General features: G+C 41.1%; 1 protein-coding gene across 1 annotated transcript in view; it reads left to right on the forward strand.

Moving 5' to 3' along the window:
* The window catches only part of GNS (glucosamine (N-acetyl)-6-sulfatase), a 52,821-nt gene that overhangs the window by 18,389 nt on the left and 11,731 nt on the right, over positions 1-22,701 (forward strand). Inside the window, exons 8-10 of the mRNA XM_077775272.1 lie at positions 67-185; positions 2,314-2,417; positions 9,047-9,148. Coding sequence (XP_077631398.1) covers positions 67-185; positions 2,314-2,417; positions 9,047-9,148 — 325 coding nt within the window. The remainder of the gene's footprint in view (positions 1-66; positions 186-2,313; positions 2,418-9,046; positions 9,149-22,701) is intronic.

Genomic DNA, 22,701 nt, shown 5'->3' on the forward strand with positions numbered 1-22,701 from the left:
TGGCAAGATAGCATTCCCTCAGTCATTGTTTCTGAAGTCTCATTGTCACCCTCTGTTCACATCCAGGTGGCAGACTTTACTGTCAGTTGATGACCTTGTGGAGAAACTAGTCAAGAGATTGGAGTCCAATGGGGAACTTGACAACACATACATCTTTTTTACCTCAGACAATGGCTATCACACAGGTAAGGGGAAGGTAGGGTATTCCTGTGACCTTGATGAGGTGCCTTTCTTCTTTCACCCAGTCAGCAGCACTGGCATCGGGATGGACAGGCCAGGAGGGTGTTGTCCTCAGGACTCCTCTGCTTAGAGGCTCTTCTCATTAGCACATGGGGAGATCAGGTTTCATTGTTTGCTGTTTCATAGGCTAAATTACATGATATTCTAGGGGTTGGGAGCAGAGAGTGAGCTTGCCCGGTTGGAGGCAGGCTTTACAAAAGAGGTCGGAAACAGAACTAGATTTAAAGGGCAGGTAGACCTTAGAGAATATAGGGTTAAGAGATTTTACGAGGAAAGACCAAGATAAGGTTGTCTTGGGGGAAAACCCCTTTCTTGTGAAATTGTGAAATAAGTTTTATTGATTTTGTGTGTGTATGGTTTTATGTTTTGTCTTTTCAAAACCGCATATGAGTCAGCCCTATATTCTTGACTTTCCTTTTCTCCCCTTAGATTTTCTTAAAAACCAGTGTCATCTTTCCCTACCTATAAATTTCACAAACTTGCAGACTGCTAACCTGAGATTCGCTTGCATAGGAGCAGATTGATTAGGCATTTAATTTCTTTTAAGTTTATTTTCAAGAGAGAGCAGGGGAGAGGGGCAGAGAGAGAGAGAGAGAGAGAGAATCCCAAGCAGGCTCCACACTGTCAGCACAAAGCCCTTACTTGGGTTTGATCCCACGAACCACAAGATCATGACCTGAGCAAAGATCAAGAGTTGAATGCTTAACTGACTGAGCCACCCAGGTACCCCTAGGCACTTAATTTTTGTTATGAATATTTTTAAGCACTCAAAGGTGAGACTAGTAAAATAACCCTCATTATCTACCTTTGATTTTTAGCTACATGTGACCAGTTTTTTTAAATTCTTTCTACCTTCCCCATGCTTTTCTGTTTTAGCTCGGAAGGCTTTGAAAACACTTCAGCCATTGTGATTCTGTACACCAGTGCTTGGCTGTGCTTCTGACTGGTCCATTGTATATTGGGATCAGACAAAGTTCACATCTACCTGTATTTCTCTTGTGCCCTGAGCCTGTCATTGCCACTTACTCATTGGGAAAAAGGGCTTTTTGTTCTTTAGAACATCTCATATTCTAATTTGGCTAATTGCAGCCTTGTGAGGCCTTGTTTACCTTTAGTCAGCATTTTCCATAGATTGGTAGTTAGATCTATAGTCTTTTTTTAAAAAAATGTTTTTTAATGTTTATTTTTGAGAGAGAAAGAGAGACAGAGTACAAGCAGGAGAGGGACAGAGAGAGGGAGACACAGAATCCAAAGCAGGCTCCAGGCTGTGAGCTGTCAGCACAGAGTCTGACATGGGGCTTGAACATGCAGACCGCGAGATCATGACCTGAGCTGAAGTCAGATGCTTAACCGACTGAGCCACCCAGGTGCCCCAGATCTTTAGTCTTAACAGAAGTTCACATTTCCAGTGAGAATGCTTTCCTGGTGATATTGATAAGTACTTCCTGTTGCATCACTTCATGACGGTATCTGCTTGAGCAGACCCTCTTGACCTAAGCTCCTAACTGATGGCTCGTGCAGTATCAGCCTGGACTCTGAGCCTGTCCTGTGAACCTTTTGTGGCCAAAGCTTCCATTGATGATTGTTGCTTTCATCCATTCTCTCAAAAATTGCAAAATGTTGACTTCCTAACTCTGTCCTTTTTGCTTTTATTAATTGGAATTCCTTAGAGAAGAACTTCTCCTCATCAACTCTTTGGTTATCTTGAAATTCATTTATTCAGGAAAGGCCAAATAAATATTTTTGTTCCTTTATTTACAGTTTTTAGAGTAACTTCATTCAGTTGTGGTCAGGTTGAGTATCATACATAAATTGTATTTGTTACAGTACTTTCCAGTCATTCTTTTTGCTGACTGTGTCCTGTGTTAGACCCCGAGTCCCTCGAGGCGTTTGTTTAAAGATGAACTCATTTCCTGCCATGTAGTAATAAGAGACCTGAGCAGTTGTAAACTTTCCATTAAAGCACCATAAATAGTAGAACAAAGTTGTTTTCATCCTTACTATCAATTAAATGAATGAATGAGTGACACATCTATCTTGGCTCCATTTTTACCCCATGTATTTTATTTTCAGGACAGTTTTCTTTGCCAATAGACAAAAGACAGCTGTATGAGTTTGATATCAAAGTTCCACTGTTGGTTCGAGGACCTGGGATCAAACCAAATCAGATAAGCAAGGTAGGTGCCTGAGAAAATGATGGTATTTACAGGTAGCACTTGCCTGAGAAAAGACGGCTGTTTCTCTGGAGAGGAGGCTAATTAGATTTCTCCTACTATGAGGAGGAAGTCTAATTGGCTTACGATCTTCTGTGCATATTTATAAGCCTTGGAAATAGTGATTCCTTTTTTTAATTTTCTGGCCACCTTCTATTAACTGTATTCCCCCCTCAGCCTCGTGTATATTATATACCATATCAGGATGAGTAACTTTTATTTGTCCTTCAAGACTGTAAATCTTTTCTTTTTGAGAGAGAGAAAGAGAGCAGGGGAGGGGCAGAGAGAGGGAGACACAGAATCTGAAACAGGCTCCAGACTCCATGCTATCAGCACAGAACCCGACACAGGACTCAAACTCACGAACCGTGAGATCACAGCCTGAGCTGAAGTCAGACGTTTAACCAACTGAGCCACTTGGGCGCTCCCTGCAAGACTGTAAATCTTCACCTTGTCCTAGAGTGGTGACTTTCCTGTGTGGCGCTCCTCAAGGTCACCCGCTGAAACTGTGAAAGGTTCAACATCCTGAATAGTTCTAGTGGACTCACTTGCATGGAATAGAGACCCAGCCTCTGCTTTTTCTTCTTCAGTTCACAGATGATCCTGAGAGGCAGCCCAGTTTGGGGTCCACTACCCCTCAGCAGCATTTCTCAGGCAGATCCCCTTGGGGACCTTGTTAAAATGCAGATTCTGATTCTGTATTTCTCACCTCCCAGCTGATGTCTGCTGCTGATCTGACCTCACTTTGAGTAGAATGCTATAGAAAGCAGTCTTCTGAAGACTTCGTCCCTCTTTCTGTGAGACTTTTCCTTGCTAATGTTTCTGCTTTACTGATTCTCCTAGAACTGTCATAATGTACCACTTTCTTTTCTTGCCATTTCCATTTGGGTTCATGGTCTTTCTCCAAGCTTGGTACCTAATACTGAGGCACTTTGTTCCTAGATCCAAAACACTTTGGTCTAACGCTTGGGAGATAAGAATTGGTAAGCTCTACCAGTTATGTCTTTTCTTTCCTGATAACACAATTTCCTGATAACAGCTCCGTGAGGCAAAAGAAAATTAGCAAATAGATCATTTAAGCTAAATTTGGAAAGTGAGCCATACTTTCTGGGTATACTAGATACTTTCATTTGGGGGTTTAACGTTTACTTTTTTTTTTTTTTTAATATTTTTATTTATTTCTGAGAGAGAGAGACAGCGTGAGCAGGGGAGGGTCAGAGAGAGAGGGAGACACAGAATCTGAAACCGGCTCCAGGCTCAGAGCTAGCTGTCAGCACAGAGCCCGACATGGGGCCTGATCCCACAAACTGTGAGATCATGACCTGAGCCAAAGTCGGACACCCAGCCGACTGAGCCACCCAGGCGCCCCTGACGTTTACTTTTTTAAATGTCTGCAATTCACTTATTTTCTTTTGTAATGCTAGGATGGAATTCTGTTGTTCTTTCAGAAAGGTAAAATGGTCTTCATAATTTCCTTTTGAGTTTTCTTTTTCTCTTAAGACCTACAATCCTAAAGCCAGTCACTTCCCACTACAAATTCAGTACCCTCTAAATGGGCCTCCTTTCAAAGGAGATAGGCAAGTTTGGAGGACCATTAAATATTAAAAGCATTTTATAGATCTCAGCGTTGGGAGTTGATTTGGGGGACGTATCTGCAGCTGTGCACGTTTCCAAGGAGCAGGGCTGCTAGGGCCACTTCTAACCAGTGTGTGGAAGGAGGCTGACTGAGAACAAAATGAAACGTGACAGACCACCCATTGAACAAACCATTCCTTTTGTCCTCAAGTTAACCATGGCAAGGAGAAAAGTTCACCTCCTCTAAGCAGTCTAAATGAAACTTGGTTCTTAGGAAACCATTTCAATAATAACTATCATTTATTAAATGCTTAGTGTGTGGTAGGTGCTGTTCTAAGTGTATTAGTCATACCAGTTCATTTAACTTTCACAGCCTTATGACATACAGACACTGTTAGCCCCCTTTTACAGATGAGGAAATTGAGGTACAAAGTTAAATGGTTTTGCCCAGGATAATGTAGCTAAAAAGTATCAGAGTCTGGCTCCACAGTCTATACTTAACCGTTACAGTATAGCTCAGAAAATATTTTAAGTATCTCCTTACGCCAGCAGCCTTGGGTACATAGTAGTGAGAGTACCAAGCAGTCAGGGAAGATCAGTTCTTAAATCCCTGGGTGCAGGAGAACCAGATACTTTAGCTACACTTGTCAGAACCTCCGAGGTATCTGAGTGGAGACCTGGGTGTTGAGAAGGATTTGTGGGAGGGCATTCTGAGCAGAACAATAAATGCAAAGGCACAAATATGAGATTGAGCTTGGCTTGTTCAGGGGACAGAATATGGCAGTTGTACTTAATTACTTTCACTTTCTAAGTGAACCATCTCTCTCCCCTCCTTGCCTTTGTATGGCTGATTGCTCCCTATGTTTGGAAGGCCCTTCTGGTGCCCTTTCCGCCTCACCAATTGTCCTTTAGAGCTTTAGAGCTCCTGTCCGGAAAGTCACTACAGAACCCCGCCCCCACTTGGGGTAGGTATTCTTCCCATGTTCTCAGCTGGCTTCACACTTACCACACCCTACTGGGTTTGTCTTTTATCTGAGGGGTTCCTCGGGGAGAGACACTGTCTAACCTTAGACTACCCCGCCCTTAACACACACTGGGGGACGTCTCTGGTGCTTGGATGGTTGGTTAATTACCAAGGTCACATAGTAAGTGGCAGAACCAGGACTGAAAATTAACAGTCTGTAGTTAAATCCGTGTGTGTGTGTGTCTCACTGCTGTGCTGACAGATGTCGTTTGAGAAGCATGAAGTGCTCAGCTTCCACTTAGCACAAAGAATGTCAGAGATGGTGAGTGACTCATCATGTGTCGACAACATAGTTGTCTCAGTGCCAGTTGTTCTATGTGAGTGGCACAGAGTTATGAGTTGGGCATAATGAACTGAGCTGTCAGAAGCTGATGGCCAAAACAGGGCACGTCTGACCGGCGGGACTTAGCTGCTGGGCGTTCAGAAGCAGGTGGTATGTGTGGATGCCAAAGACTGGCTTATTGAGGTTTTTTCCCCTGGCTAGAATTTAATCTAGCTTTAGATTTGGTGGTAGAAATTCTTCAAAAGGTTTTTAAACCAGAAAAAGGTTAGTAGGAGAAAAATGACCCAGCATGATCCAGGGGAAATAGAACTCGGAGTCAAGAAGACAACATACTGGCTTTAAGACTGGACAGAATAAGCTTTGTTTCCCTACGTGAAATTGGGAGGATGGAAAGCGAAAGCTTCTCAAGTGTAACTTGGTGACATCCTGGCTTCATACTTGGAGGGAAGTTGGGACTGAGGCATCAATCCAGATGCAGCAGCCCAAGGTGGGGGGAGCTCTCTGCTCTCTTACACAGTTCCACTGCGTTTCGCTAAATGGATTTGGGGTGCTCTCCAGCATGCTTTGAGTCTTTCCTTTGATAATGCTACATGAATTCTTGACTACCAGGGCTTAAATGTCTGTTGGGAAATCCGATATCCTCCTGAGAACCCTCTTTCTTTTTTTTTTTTTTCCTCCCTCAGTAGTTCTGTAACACTGTCATTCTTCTAGAGCTGAAAAATAAGCAGCTGTGCAAGACATGATATCCCTTGATTTCCTGCCCCAGAATTTTCTGAGAACTTTGGCTTGATCAGCAGGTCTATATACTTTAATCCTAAGAACAATCCCAAACTGTGAGGCTGCGACGTATGAAATAATTTACTTTTGGTCTCATCAGTGGTTTCTCAGTTCCAATCCATAAATGAGTCTCTATATTTCCTGATAAAATCAGTACCATTTTAGGAACTTGAATTGCTAGTGTTTCTAGAAGTTATTATCATCACGGGTCCATAGTGCCCATTGTAATTCTTGTTTGTAAAAACCAGAGCTGGGTGTAGTTCTCTGTTGAAGTCTTTACTCCTACTCCCATTTCCATCGGAAGTCTACCATCTCCTGACATAGTATGCTAATTTTGAGATTCTTTACCTCTTAGTCGAACAAAAGCCTAAAAGGTAATAGAATTTGTCCATTATTTTTACGGAAAATGTGATTATTGTAGATGCCTGGGAACAGAGAGCCCTGGGATGGTGTATATGGCATGTGGGCTGAATCTTAGTGACTCTTGACTTGTACTGAAACCTTAAAGACCTTTCTCCCCAAAGAGCAGACTCCTTCAAGAGAAGCTCCCCCTCACCCCCCATCACACAGCTGATGGCTCTTGAGGCAATTTCTGGTGAAACAGGCAGTCACCATTTTATATCTCTATGGGCTTTATTATTTTGGTGTTTACTTTTTTCCCCCTCTTATGAAACTGCCTTGATCATGTTACTGATACCTGTGCAATTGGTTTTATGTCATTTATGTTCTAGACACGACTGAAGGTCTTTTAGTCACATGCCAGGGTCTTATTCCCTTGATGTGGTTCTGGAAGTGATACCTCTGCTAGTCTTTCCTTTCCTGCCATGATCTCCTCTGTATTCATACCCAGTCTTGTTGACTGTGTTCAGAGCGGCTCAGTCTGCCTGGGAGACTTGGAATTAGGCAAGATCTCTGTTACGTTGGGTCTTGTATAATTCCTAGAGACATCATTTTTGTGGGTTTTTTCCTCAGTAACATAAGGATTGCCTTTCCCATGAGTGGCATGCCACGGACTGCTAATTTCTGACAGCTGCAGCATTACACTAACCAATTCAGAGCCAAGCAAGATAAGCATACTGGTCTGCCCTACAAGAGCCATCATAGCTATAGGAGACCTGGCCCCTGAGGAACATCGCCCTGAAGATGTTCTTTCATGTCTACTTTAGGTTTTGTTTTTAAATTAAAAGTTCCTGAGTTGGTAGGAATCCCATTTGGCCTTTCCTTTTTTTTTTTTTAATTTATTTCTGAGAGAAAGAGCATGAACAGGGGAGGGTCAGAGAGATAGGGAGACATAGAATCCGAAGCAGGCTCCAGCTGAGCTAGTTGTCAGCACAGAGCCCGACACGGGGCTCGAACCCACAAACCGTGAGATCCTGACCTGAGCCGAAGTCAGACACTTAACCGACTGAGACACCCAGGTGCAACCCCCGCCCCAGCAATTTGACCTTTTCTAAGATGCTGTACGTTTTCTCAGCAATTTTGAAGACTGTTAATTTCCTTTGAGTAAATGGTAGCTTTTCCAATTATGAGCTGTTGACTTTGTTTCAGTTACTTCTCTTTGGTTTCCTCATCTGTAAAATGGGGGAAGTACTGTATCCTAGGGTTGTGATGAGGATTAATTGAGGAGAAACGGTAAGTAACATCATGGAATAGGTGCTCGGTAAACATTAGTGCCTCTAGTTTCCCTCATGGCTTGTCTTCACCATTCTAAAAGCTTTTCCTAACCTGTGACTGAAGTGACTTCAGGTGTATGCTTAGGTCTTTTGTAGGTCTACACTGTCCACTACAGTAGCCACCAGCCATGCATGCCTGTTAATGTCAAGTTAAATATATACAATGAATTTCCCCTTTTTCTTTTTACTTTAATGTGGTCACTAGACCTTTTTAAAGTGTATATGTGGTCCCATTATATTAGAGTATGCTGGTTTAAGTCCTAAAGAGGATTTGTATACAGAAGGAAAATAGTCTAATAAACCAAAGGAATAAGGCAAGGTATAAGTACAGGACAAGAACTTTAATTTTTAGACTGTTTATTTAGCACATTTAAGTTTTGTGCTCTTTAAGGAAACTTTTTTCAGTGCATTGTTGGAATAAGTTTTCTGAGGTCTCCAGCCTATTGCAAACATTTTTTAGGTGTTATCAGTTTGAGAAATGATAAGAAGGGCGAATATCCTCCTTGGTAAGAAGCACTTAACTTTTGGGACACCTGGGTGGCTCATTCCATTGAGTATCCAACTCTTGATTTTGTCTCAGGTCATGATCCCAAGGTCGTGAGGTTGAGAGTCCCATGTCGGGCTCCATGTTGAAGGCCTGGAGCCTTCTTGGGATTCTCTTTCTATCTCTTTCCCTCTCTCTCCCTCTCTCTCTTCTTCCTTCTTTCTCTCTCTCTCTGTCTCTTCCCCCCAATTTCTGCTCCCTTTCCTCCTCCCCCTCCCCCCTCTTCCCCACTCCTGTGTGCTCTCTTTCCAAAAATAGAAAAATTAATAAACTTAAAAAGCATTTAACCTTTGAGGCTTTCAAAGCTGCCAGTCTATTTGAAATCAAATTTAGTGAACTATAGAAATAATCAAGTTGCAAACACTTTGTATAAAATAGCCCAACATTTTCACAATTCATCAGACTGTAGGCAGTGCCAAAGAAGTTTCAAAAAATGTTTTGATCAATAACAGTTATGGGTTGAAAAAATACATAACTTCCCAGGGGCATATGTTACAAGTCTCATAAACTTGTATGTTTTGCTTTGTTTTTTTCATTATTGTATTTATATTTGAATCAATGAATCAGTAAGACCTCAGTAAGTCTAGGCTATACAAAAGATAATAGTAAATGCTGTTTGTCTCATGGATGGGGTGGGGAAAGAGCTGTATTATAGGTAGAAAAGGAAATTCAGACAAACTGTGTTCTAGATTGCTTGTTTTTTCCTCATTCTCATAGATGCTCGTTGCCAACATTGATTTGGGTCCTACCATTTTGGACATTGCCGGATATAACCCAAATAAGACACAGATGGATGGGATGTCTTTATTGCCCATTTTGGTGAGTATAAAGCTTTCAATCGGGCCTGACCCAAGACTCTGAAATAAATTCCAAGTTATATAAATTTAGACTTAAAAATGTAAATCTTAAACTATTAAATTTGGGGAACAAAGAATAGAATTTTTCTCTTTTCTATGGTGGGAATGAGTTTTCTAAAAGACTGATTGGACCACATATAAACACTTCTGTATCCTCCCTTCCCTCCCCCCCCCAAAAAAACTCTCATAAACAAAGTTAAGACAGGTGACAAACTGAGAAAATACTTGCAACATACACGAAAAAGGGTTCTTGGTCCTACTAGAGGAATTCTTAGAAAGCAAAGATTAATATCCCAGTAGAAAAATGGGCAAAAGAAGTAACTTCTCAACTCCTGGAGAAATTAGAAATGACCACAGTAAATGCAGAAGGATTGCTCCAGTGCTGACCAAAGAAATGCCTAACTGAAGGAGGCCTTTATTGCCTACAGAACTGGTAAAGATTAAAAAGGTTTATGCCCAGCGTTTGCAGCTATCTGAGAACATGAAAACTACTCAGACTGTGTTCATAAAAGTATAGTCAGTATGAGCGATCAGGAGGCTAAAGGTCTTTACAAGAGCTTTCATTTCAGAACCCACACATTAAAGGGCACTTGGCTGGCTCAATCAATGGAGCATATGGCTCTTGATCTTGGGATTGTGAGTTTGAGCCCCAGGTTGGGTATAGAGGTTATTTAAAAATAAAATCTTAAAATATATATATACATATATATATTAAGCGGTTCCATCTGGGAATTTATTCTAAAGAAAACAAAATTAACTCAAGAATATTTGAGCACCTACTGTGTGTCTGGCACTGCACAGACCTAAGGATCTATGGAAGGATCAGTATTAAAATGCACTGGCTATTTTTGGTGACTCATATAGGTGAGTCTTACTCATCTGTCTGAATCTGTAATAATGTATTACTAGCATAGTAATATATGTTATTAGCATATATTAGCATATGCTTCTTACTAGAGGATACATGTCACTCACATAAATTCTGAAACATAAGAAATACCCATGAACTCCATCAACTCTTTTGAGAACTCACATATTCCCGGTACTGGTGCACGTCCCTGTATGCCCCTCCCCATGCTATGTATCCACCCTTTGCAGGCCCTGTGGGAGTGATCATTTTCCTGAAATTCATGGCTACCATTCTCTGGATTTTATTTTTTTAGTAGTGATGTATGTACATATTCCTAAACAGGATGCCTTAGTTTTGATACTGTTTCGCACTCTCAAAATTATATCCTACTGAATGTAGTCTGGGACTTTTTTCAATTCAGCATTGTTTCCAAACTGATACATGTTGTTCATAGATGCCTAATTTCTACTGTATGAATGCATTACAAGTTAATTATCTGTTTTCTTGTCAGTCGATAAACCTTTCTGTTAGGCTAGTTTTGTTTTAGGAACAGTGCTGTTAGAGCATTTTTATACACTTCTTCCAGTGAGTGTGTGTATCCACCAAGGTATGGCAACTGCACGCTGTTTGTTTCTATAGACATTACCAAGTTATTCTCACAAAGAGGCTATCAATTTACCATCCCATCAGCAGTGTAGGAGATTCCCCTTTGTTCTATAGGAAATTGTCAGCTTAATTTTTGCCAGTCTAATGGTTAAAAAAGACCAAAATTTTATTTGGTCTTAGTGTGTGTGCATTTCTTTGTTTATTAACGAGATGAGTCATTTTTAACGGCTTACTTGACTTAATTCGTACAGTTCACTAAAGTTTACAGTTCAATAACTTCTGGTATATTCAGCGTTGTACAACCATACCATAATCTAAATTTAGAACATTCGCATCACCCCAAAGAGAAACCCCAGATATGTAAGCAGTCTCTTCCCCATCGCTCCCTCCCGCGGCACCAGGCAAGCACTGATCTACTTTCTGTTGCTATAGATTTGTCTGTGTGGCCATTTTATATAAATAGAATCATACATAGTGGTCTATGGTGACTCACTTCTTATACTGAGTATACTGTTTTCAGAAATCGTGCCACAGCATGCATCGGTATTTCATTCCTTTTGATTGCCAAATAATATTCCATTGTTTGGATATGTCACATTGGCTTATCCGTTCCTCAATTGATAGGTTGTTTTCCCTTTTTGGCTACTATGAATAATGCAGCTGTGAACATTCTGTGTACAAATTTTTGTGCAGAAAGATGTTTTCAGGTCTCTTGGGGATATACCTGTACCCCTAGGAGTAGAATTACCGTTGCATATAACCTGTTGAGGAGCTGCTGGACTGTTTCTTAAGCAACTGCACCAGCAGGCTACAAGGTTTCAGAATTTGCTACATCCTTGCCAACGCTTGCTCCTATCTTTTTATTACATCGTAGCGGGTGTGAAGTGGTATCTCCTTGTGGTTTTGATATGCAGTTCCCTAATGACTAATGATGTTGAACATCTTGTTGTATGTTTATTGGACATTTGTGTATCTTCTTTAGAGAAATGTCTATTCAGATCCTTGGCCTATTTTTTAATTGGGTTTTTGATCAGTGATCATTTTTCATTTATGCTTTTTGGGTTGCTTCCCTTATGAAGTGCCTCTTTTTGCCCATGATGTTCTCCCTGTCTGTGACTTCTCCTCTCTCTACATTAAGGTATGAGAACACAGGAGTTAAATGTATAAATCCTCTCTTTTATGGCTAGTGTCCTTTGTATCTTGTTTATAAAAATGTGTCTGAACCTTGAGATAAAAAATAATCCTTCTAGGTTTTCTTGGAATAGTTTCATACTTCTGCCTCTTACACAAAAGTCTTCAGTGTATCTAGAATTGATTTTTCTGGTATGGTATGAGGAACCCAGTTTCATTTCTTTCTCTGTAAATACTCAGTTGCCTTTTCCATTCCACAGATCTATCTGTCCTTGTATCAGTATCATGTTGTTTTGTTATAAAGCTGTGTAATTAAATCTGTGAAAGCACACCTCTCTCATGGTCCTTGTGAGGACCTAGCTATCTCTCTTGCATATGAACTTTAAGACCACTTTTCAGATGAAGTGAAAAAATTCATATTGGATTTTTGGTTGATATTGTACTGAATCTATAGATCAGTAAGAGGAAAATTTACATCTTTTAATGTTTTCCATACAAACTTCATACTGTATGTCTCATTTCTAGTTAGGAAAAAACCACTTTGCTCTGGGGGCAAAAGCAGCAGTCGACCCTTGAACGACATGGGTAGGGATTGCGTGGGTCCGCTTCCATGCAAGTTTTATCCCGTAAACATTGGAAAATATGTTGGAGATTTGTGACAATTTTTAAAAACTCGCAAACGAATCACATAGCCTAGAAGTATTGAAAAAAAATTTGTTTTAAAGGCTAGGTGTGTCATGCATGTGTAATTTACGTGTAGATACTATTTTATTACTACCATAAAATATATAAATTAATCTGTTATAAAAAGTTAACATTTTTCAAAACTTACACAGGGCACCTGGATGGCTCAGTTGGTTGGGTGTCCAACTTCGGCTCAGGTCATAATCTCATGGCTCATGAGTTCAAGCCCCATGTTGGGCTCTGTGCGGACATCTCAGAGCCTGGAGCCTGCTTCAGTTTCTGCATCTCCCTCTCTTTCTGCCCCTCCCCTGCTTGTGTGTGTTCTCTCTCTCTCTCTCTCAAAAATATTAAAAAAAAAAAAAAAAAAAAAAACTTACACAGAACAAACATGGCATCGTTTGAGAGAAGTGTGAACAAACTTAACAGTGCAGTATTAAATCTTAATTGCAGTACATACTGTACTTCTGTGTAATCTCCTAGCTACCTCCAGTTGCTGTTACCGTGAGCTCAAGTGTCATGAGTGTCCGCTTAAAATGCCATGTGATGCTAATCATCTCTGCATGAACAGTTTGTCTCTCTAGTAAACTGGGTATGGGGTAAAAAATGATTTCGGTTCTCGGGTATTTTTCATTGCATTTAGTATTATACTCTAAGCCTTGAATAACACCTTGGGACCCTTGCCCAGTGCCACCTGGGATCCTGGAAATGCTCCCAAGAAGCTGAGAGAAGTCATGACGTCATAGGAAAAAGTTGGATTGCTTGATATGTCCTGTAGATTGAGGTCTGCCACTGTAGTTACTCACCATTTTAAGATAAATTAATCCAGCATAAACACCACTGTGGGGCAGTGGGGAGAAATTTGTGAGGCCATTACTGCAGCCATGCCAGGAGTCATGAAAACTTTACACTTTTTGCAAAATACCTTTTTATCTTGTGTTGAAAATAGTAGCTTTTATGTGGGTGCAGGATTGCTACACGAAAGGCATACCTGTAGACTCTTAATGTGATCAAGAGAAAGCAAAGTCATTATATGACAACTTAAAGCAAAAGGAAGTTGAAGGATCTAGAGCTGGAGATTTTAATGTCAGTAAAGGATGGTTTGATAATTTTAGAAAGATGTGTGGCTTAAAAATGTCAGTGTAAAAGTAACAGAAGCAGCAGCTTCTGTCGACCAAGAGGCAGCAGATAGTCTCCCAGATGCCATTAAGAAAATCATCAAGAATGTCTGCCTGAACAGATGTTCCTATTCTGGAGAAAAATGCCATGAAGGACATGTATTAGGAAGGAAGAGAAGCAAACACCCAAGGTTTAAGGCAGGAAGGGACAGGCTAACTCCTGTTTTGTACAAATGAAGCTGGGTGTATGATCAGGACTTCTGAGCCTTGAAGGGAAAAGACGAACACCAGCTGGCAGCCTTTGCACAACAAGAAGGGCTGGACATTGAGAACCCTTTTCCTAGATTGGCTCCATCGATGTTTTGTTCCTGAAGTCAGGAGACAGTACCTTGCCAGTAAGGGCCTGCCTTTTAAAGTTCTTTTGATATTGGACAATGAGGATGGCCACCCAGAACCCCATGAGCTCAACACTGAAGGCATCGAAGTGGTCTCCTTGCCCTCAAACACGGTGTCTCTAAATCAGTTTCTAGATGAGGGGGTCATAGGACCTTGACCTTCAGGACTCATTACACGCATTACTCTTTGGAGAGGATTGTCAACATTATGGAAAGGAACCCTGACAGAATGTCATTCCAAGTCTGGAAGGATTTCACCATGAAAGGTGTCGTTGTTACAGAAAAACCTCTAAAATCCATCAAGGCCAAAACAATAAATTCCTACTGGAGAAAACTGTCAAGATGTGCCTGACTTCACAAGATTTATGATAGAGGAAACTGTGAAAGAAACTGTCTATATGGCAAAAGGGGTGGGGGGGGGGGGGGGGGGGGGTTAAAGNCTTAGAAGATTGACATTAGACATCTGGCAGAAGGGTTTTGATTATTCAGGACTGCTTTTGACTTCTTTAATGCCATGGGCCCTTCTGTGGACGGGTACCAAAGCTGACGCAGACAGTGGAAGGATTGGTGCCATATGGAAACATGTTTAGAGAAATGGCAAAAAAGACAAAAATTACGCCATATTTCGTAAAGTTACACTGAGTGTGCCCACCTCCTCCACCGCGGAGACAGCAAGACCGACCCCTCCCTTCCTCCCCCTCAGCCTACTCAGCAAGATGCCAGGATGAAGACCTGTATGATGATCCACTGTACTTAAAAATAGTCATCATGCCACACAGTTGAACTTGTGTAGGCTTTTGTTTTTGTGTAAAAACCTAGTACCTGTACAGCAAGAACTGTATTAGCAACGCCACTTAAGTATTCACCGTATAGAATGTCGCATACAAGACTTGTATGGAAGTGGATGGCCTGTCCTTACATGGGCATAGAGTGAGTGGTATTTACTATAAATTAATGTATTAGTTTTCTTACCATCTGTGCTTCCAAAGAACTATATTACCATGCAGTGTGCTTTGGTTTCTCATAATTGGAGAAACTGGGTGTCATCTGTCATCACCGGTAAGAGTTTTTTAACGTAACAGTGTTTTCAGTGCTGTGTTATGAATACGACCGTGTGCCATAAATTTTTTTGTCCATAAAAATGATCCATCCTTCATTAGGCCAGGCTACTGTGGAGCATTTGTGTCAGCCACACTAGGGTACCACAGAGCAGCCACGTTACGTGTTGCCAGTGCATGCGTCGTTATACCTGTAATTATGAGTTTCCTTGTCACATTTCTTCATTTTTTTTAAACTTTAAGTTTATTTATTTTGAGGGAGAGAAAGAGAGAGATTGCACAAGCTGAGGAGGGGCAGAGAGAGAGAATCCCAAGCAGGCTCCATGCTGCCAATGCAGAGCCTGATGCAGGGCTCCATCTCACGAACCACAAGATGGTTACCTGAGCTGAGATCAAGAGTCAGACACTTAACCTACTGAGCCTCCCAGGTGCCCCTCATTTTTTCTTTTTTGATGTCTGGTGTTGCTAATATGTATAATATGTACAGTGTGCTGTATCCCTTAAGGTACTAACAGATCATCTTGGAAACAGATGACAAACTTACAATTTGAGAAATACAGTGCCATGCATATATTTCCTCTTCCTCGCAATTTTCGTAGTATCTTCTTTTCTCTAGCTTGCTTTGCTGTAAGAATACAACATATGATACCAATATAGAGCATGTTAGTGGACTGTGGTGTTAGTAAGGCTTCCAGTTGACACCAGGCTATCAGTAGTTGAGTTTTTAAAGAGTCGGAAGTTACATGCAGATCTTCAACTGTGCAGGGCGCCCGTGCCCTTAACCCCTGTGTTGTTCGGGTGCCAGCTGTTGTTAATTTCTCTGCACACTTGCGGACGTGCCACTCAGGACTCTGCTCTCGTTCCTGTTTTGTTTTGGCAGCTACTCTGGTGAAACTACTGGTGTATGAAGGTTGCAGAGCAGTTTGCGGCTCTAGCCTACCCTGACTTGGTAGCTGCTGGCTGCATGCAGCTATTTAACTGGAATAAAGTGAGGAATTCCATTCCTCTGTGTCACTAGCCACATATCCACTGCTCAGAAGCCATTCTGTTGAATAGCACAGATATTACATTTCAGTCAGAAAGTTCTGGATGGTGCTGCTAGAGATCGAAGGTTGGCACACCCCTGTGAGCCAAATTTAGCCCACCCCCATTTTCTGTAAATAGTGTTGTATTAGAACACAGCCACGCTCATCCATGTATATATTGTCTAGGCCTGCTTTCCTGTACAACAGCAAGATCGAGTAGTTGCAGCAGAAACTACATAACCATAGATGGTAAACATTTAGTATCTGGCCTTTGACAGAATGTTTAATGATGCTTCCAGACCATTAGCATCACCTGGAGACTAAAATACAGTACTCACCCCTTATCCGTGGTTTCCGCTTCCATGGTTTCAGTCATCCGTGGTCAGCCACGGCCTGGAACCAGATGATCTTCTGATGTGTTCATAGAAGATCAGGAGTAGCCTAATGTTAGGTCACAGTGCCTGTGTCATCCCCCTCAGTTCATCTCCTCACATAGGAGTTTTACTTCAAATCATCACAAGAAGGCTAAGCACAGTACAATAGATATTTCAGGAGAGAGACACCACATTCACATAAATTGTATTACAGTATATTGTAATCGTTCTGTTGTTATTGTTAATCTCACTGTGCCTTATTTATAAGTTATATTTTATCATAGATGTCTATGTAATAGGAATAAACAGTATTTATAGGGCTCAGCACTATCCACAGTTTCTGGCATCCATAGTGGGGGAGGATCTTAGAATGTACCCCCCACAGATGGTGGGGGGGAACTCTTTACTTTTGCTTGGGTCCCCTCCCCAAGATTCTGATTGACTGGCATGATACAACATGGCCCTTGGGATTTTTAAAGCTCTCCTCGTGATTTTAACATTCAGCAAAGTTTGAGATGACTGATGTAGACTTCCCAGATACTCTTTTCTCGTCTCCATATTTGGGGTTTTAGAGTCCACTCAAAAGTTTGACAGATAAGTTCTTCCCCTGACTCCCAGCTTTCATAGCTCAGAGTTGGTATAGTGGGTACCTACAGAGGAGTTGGTGGCTTCTGAAATCCTGTGACTTAGGATTTCTGAGACCTTAACCTGCGTGGGATTGTTCAGGTCTCAGAATAGTGGGTTAGGATGCACATTCCTGTCTGTGCGTCCCCCTTTCCAGGCAGCTGTGGCGTTCTGAGGCCTTGCACAGGCTATCCTCCTTCCCACTGTGGTCACCAGGTTAAGTGGGTGCACTGCAGTCCTTAGAGGAGCAGGTCTCACGCTCACATTCATCAGGAATGGTTTCCCACCCTGACTAGGAATGAAGAACTTGGCATTTGCAGTTAAGTTCCCACCTGATGCTATTGCTGCTGGGGGAGCACACCTTGAGAACCACTGTTTCTGAGTGTGCTTCTCCAGTTTCACCATGCATATGAATCACTGGTGGATTTTACTAAAATACAGACCATAGCTCATTAAGGATAGACTAGGGCCTGAGATTGTGCATTTCCAACAAGCTCCCAGGTGTTAGTGATAGACTACTGTTAAACAAAAATTCACCTGAGTAAAGGTAAAGATCAAATTCGCTTCCTTTAGTGATTTTTTACTTGGGCAGCAGCTCATCTGGTAATAGAAGGGAGCTCCACCAAACTACAGAAAAAGATTTTTAAAGGCAGAAAGAGAGCAGAAAAAAAATCATTAGCAAAGAATACATCGTTTCAGGCATGGTAGAATTGCTAAGGGGAATGGAAGGGCCCAATGGGCAGTTTACCTCACTACTACTGACAAGGTAATTCCAGGTCGGCTGCTTATGAGGGGGAATATAATTAGGTATTCAGTCTTGGTTTGCTGACATGGGGTTTAGCACAAGTTTTGATGACAGCAGTTTCAGAGAGTAAAAGAATGGCAGTAAGAAGTTTGTTGTCCATTTTTTATTGGGGTCCCAGTGGACGTAAGAAAACGCCTTTGTTTCCAAAACATCCCCAAATCACAGGCCTGTTGGTGATCAGTGTAATGCGCATGCATAGTATAGAGCTCTGCTTACTGGGCTGAGTTTGTGGGAGATTAACAGCATAACCTGCTGGGAAGTTCTCTTTTTCGTGTTTATAGTGTGACCCATCAGTAAATAAAACTAGCTCAGGATTAGTCAAAGTAGGGATGTCTTGTAAGTCAGGACGCAGTGTCACAGAATGGGACATTACTACCTCACGGTCCCGGCCGGGCTCCCTAGCTCAGGCAGGGGCAGTAAGGGAGCAGGATTAAGAATGTTGTGACATTTGAGATGCAGATGAGGTGGTGGGAGTGGAATGAGTTCATAGGAGGTTAGTCTGCTTGCAGAAAAGTGTTGGAATTATAAATCCATTTGGAATTATGAAGTCTTCAAGCTGTGTTTGGAGTGTGTAAAGAAATGTCATTTCCTAAGGTTAAATTCATGGAGGATGCTGTTTTTTTGTTTTTGTTTTTGAGAGACTGAGACAGTGTGATCAGGGGAGGAGGGGAGATAGAAGGAGAGAGAGAAGGAGAGGAGGAGAGAGAGAATCCCAAGCAGGCTCCACACTGTCAGTGCAGAGCCAGATTTGGGGCTCAAACTCCTGAAACTATGAGATCATGACCTGAGCTGAAACCAAGAGTTGGATGCTCAACCAGCTGAGCCACCCAGGTGCCCCAATTCACTGAGGCGTCTCACTGCGGCTGGAGCCTACGGTGGCTAGCACAGGCTCTTGCGGTGCAATCAAGTTGTATGCTGTAATAGGCAGTAACAGGCCTGTATTTATTGCCAGGTCTTTGCATCAGCATTTCTTGTGCTTAATTATCTTTTTCACGGACAAATAAGGTGAAACATTTTTGTTTGATATCTCTAGGGTGGGAATTCTTCTAGTGCTTATTTTAGTCTTAAAAAGCCCTGTTCATGTTAATCTTCCCATGCAGGAGGTTCAGGGTTTGAGATTTCGGTAAATTTATAAAGTGGGGAGGCCAACGGAGAAAAATTAGGAATGCGTACCGTGCAATAGCCAGCTAGGTTAGAAATCCACAAAGCTAGGCTTAGCTTAATCTTGTTTGGACATAACTGGTTTCCTTTAGCGCTTAGATTATGATCTAGGGTAATCAGCAGTGTCTAGGAATAGATTTTTCCTCAGAGACTTTATGTCCCCTTTCACCTAACTGCTACATCAAGTCAATGGAACTCTTTATGGACACCTCTTTGGTAACTGAGCATAGAAAGAGATGGTCTGCATATTGTAAAAGGATTGATTTCCCAGGGAACTTGAGAATGAAATCTTGGTGGAATACATGGGGAAATAAGGGACTCCATGAATCCTTGAGGCCTGACTGTCCAGTATATTACTGATTGTTCCAAGTAAAAGCAAATGGATATTGGCTGTTGGAGTCCACAGAGATGCTGGAAAAGGCTGAACGGGTCTATAACAGTGAACCGTTTGAGTCTGGTAAAACTTGGGTATTTGAATTTGGAACAACTGAGAAATGGGGGAAAACTTGTTAATACCTCTTAGGTTCTGGACAAGTCACTGTCCATCCCATTGGGTTTCCTGACTGGCAAAATCTGTGTGTTGCAGGGGCTGGAATGGAATGCTACCCCTCGGCAAGGTGTGAGGCCTGTATGGTTTCATGCTTTAATGGCTATTGGGGCACTAGAGAAAGAAGTTTCGTCCTCTCTGTGAATTTCTGTGGGCTCTGCCCTTGTTATCTTCCCAATGTCAGAATTAGAAGTGGCCCACAGATTTTGAGGCATCTCAGTTAAATTAGGGGATTTTTGTTGGAAGTCTTCCTCATTTATATCAAGGACAAATTATAAAGAACGGAAGATCAAGTTCAGGTTGGTCAGGAAATTCTAGGGTGAGATCTCATTAGAAGCAAAACTTATTAGCCCTTTAAATTTAGAAATGAGATCTCTACCTAATAAATTGGAACTGTATCACAGAGCCGAAAGGAAGGTGCTTTAGTAAAATGTCATAAAGTCATTTGTACTGGTTTGAGATAGAAATTCTGTCTGAACTTTGTTAGATACCTCTAGTATGTGAACTTTCTTTTCACTCTGAGGGATTTGATGTCCTGTGAGAGTGGGGTTTAAAGTAGAAAGTGTAGGGGCACCTGGGTGGCTCAGTCGGTAGAGCATCCAATTTTGGCTCCGGTCATAATTTTGAGGTTAATGGGTTTAAGCCCTGTGTCAGGATTAGTAAAACATCAGTACTCACGTAAAGAAGGATGGAAGTGTGGGAATCAGGTCATTTGTGATGTCTTTTATTTTAGTGCTTCTGTGTCTTTAATTTTTTCCTTGACCTTTTGAAATGAATCTTTCAGTGAGGCTGTTTTGGAATCTTGAAGCATTTTGGAAACCTCTATTTATCAATTAAAATAGGTATCCCATTTTCGTTTAATTCAGAAACCCTTTCAAGTGCATTTCTTTTTTTAATTGAAATGTAGTTGAGGCATAAAATATTAGTTTTAGGTGTTCAACATTTATATACATACAAAGTGATCACCACAATTCATCTTAGCCACCTTGTTACCATACAAAGTTATTGTTATTAACTATATTCCCTACGCTGTACATTGCATCTCTGTGCTTAATAACCTGTAGTTTGTACCTTGTAATTTTCTCCCCTCTGACAACCACCAAATTGTTCTCTGTATCTTTGAGTGTATTTCTGTTTTGCTCATTTGGTTTTTTATTAAGATTTTACATATAAGTGAAATCATATGGTATTTGTCTTCCTCTTATTTCACTTAGCATAATACCTTCTAGGTCCACCCATGTTGTCTTAAATGGCAAGATTTCATCTTTTTGAGGCTGAGTAGTAGTCCTTTACATAATATAAATGTATAATCCATTCATCTATCAATGAACAGTTAGGTTGCTTTCATATCTTGGCAATTGTAAATACTGCAGTGAACATAGGGGTGCATACATCTTTTCAAATTGGGTCTTTTAATTTTCTTCACCTAAATACCCTGAAGTGGGATTACTGGCTCATAGAGTAGTTCTGTTTTCCTTTTTTTTTTTTTTAATGTTTTATTTATTTTTGAGAGAGAGATAGAGACAGCATGAGCAGGGGGGTCAGAGAGAGAGGAAGACAGAATTTGAAGCAGGCTCTAGGCTCTGAGCTAGCTGTCAGCACAGAGCCCAACACAGGGCTCGAACCCACGAACCGTGAGATCATGACCTGAGCCAAAGTCGGACGCTTCACTGCCTGAGCCACCCAGGCGCCCCGAGTAGTTCTGTTTTCCATACTAGCTGTACCATTTTATATTTCCGCCAACAGTGCACAAAGGTTCCCTTTTCTCCGCATCCTCACCAGTACTTATTATTTCTTGTCTTTTGAACACTAGCCATTCTGACGATCATGTGGTATCTCATTGTGATTTTCTCTTGAATTTTTCTGATGATGAGTGATGTGAGCATCTTTCATGTGTCTGTTGGCCATCTGTTGTCTTTGCAGAAATGTCTGTTCAAGCCCTCTGCCCATTTCTTTTTTTGTTTTGAAAGAAAGCACGAGCGCAAGCAAGGGAGGGGCAGAGATAGAGAGAAAGAGAATCCCAAGCAGGCTCAATGCTGTCAGCACAGAGGGGCTCTAACGGACTGACCGTGAAACCCTGACCTGAGCCGGAACCAAGGGTTGGATGCCTAAAAGTGACTAAAATACCCAGGCACCCCTGCCCAATTTTTAATTGGACTTTTTTTTTTTTTTTTAAATACTAAGTTGTGTGAGTTCTCTGTGCATTCTGGACATTNTAAAAGTGACTAAGACACCCAGGCTCCTCTGCCCAATTTTTAATTGGACTTTTTTTTTTTTTTTTTAAATACTAAGTTGTGTGAGTTCTCTGTGCATTCTGGACATTGACCCCTTATCAGTTATATCATTTGCAAACATCTCCCATTTAGTAGTTTGCCTTTTCAGTTTGTGGATGGTTTCCCTTACTGTGCAGAAGCTTTAAAAATTTGATGTAGTCCCTCTGTTATTTTTGCCTCATTGTCCTCACCTGAGGAGACTGATCCAAAAAAATATATATTCGTTTGTGTTTCTGTAGAATGTTTTATGTCCAGTTTTCCCAGACCATATATTAAAGAGACCAGCTTTTCCCTATTGTATATTCTTGCCTCCTTTGTCAAATATTAACTGCCCATTTGAGCATTTATTTCTGGACTGTCCTATGCCATTGATCTGTGTATCTGTTTTTGTGCCAGTACAATGCTGTATTGATTACTATAGCTTTGTAGCATAGTTGGAAATCAGGGAGCATAATACCTCTAGCTTTGTTCTTTCTCAACATTGCTTTGACTATTTGGGGTCTTTTGTGGTTCCATAAAATTGTAGGACTATTTATTCTTGTGAAATGACGTTGGTATTTTGGTAGGGACTGCATTGAAGCTATGGATTCCTCTGTGTAGTATGGACGTTTTAACAATATTAACTCTTCCAGTTCATGGGCAGAGTGTGTCTTTCCATTTATTTGGGTCATCTTTGATTCTTATCATTGTCTTAGTTTTCAGAGTATAGATCTTTCTCCTCCTTGGTTAAATTTATTCCTAGGTATTTAATTCTTTTTGATACAGTTGTAAATGGCATTTTCTCAATTTCTTTTTTATAGTTCATTATGAATGAACAGATTTATGTATATTAATTTTGTATCCATCAACTTTACTGAATTCATTTAT

This window comes from Crocuta crocuta, unplaced genomic scaffold (assembly GCF_008692635.1).
Source record: "Crocuta crocuta isolate KB4526 unplaced genomic scaffold, BGI_CrCroc_1.0 scaffold97, whole genome shotgun sequence".
NCBI classification, from domain to species: Eukaryota; Metazoa; Chordata; class Mammalia; order Carnivora; family Hyaenidae; genus Crocuta; species Crocuta crocuta.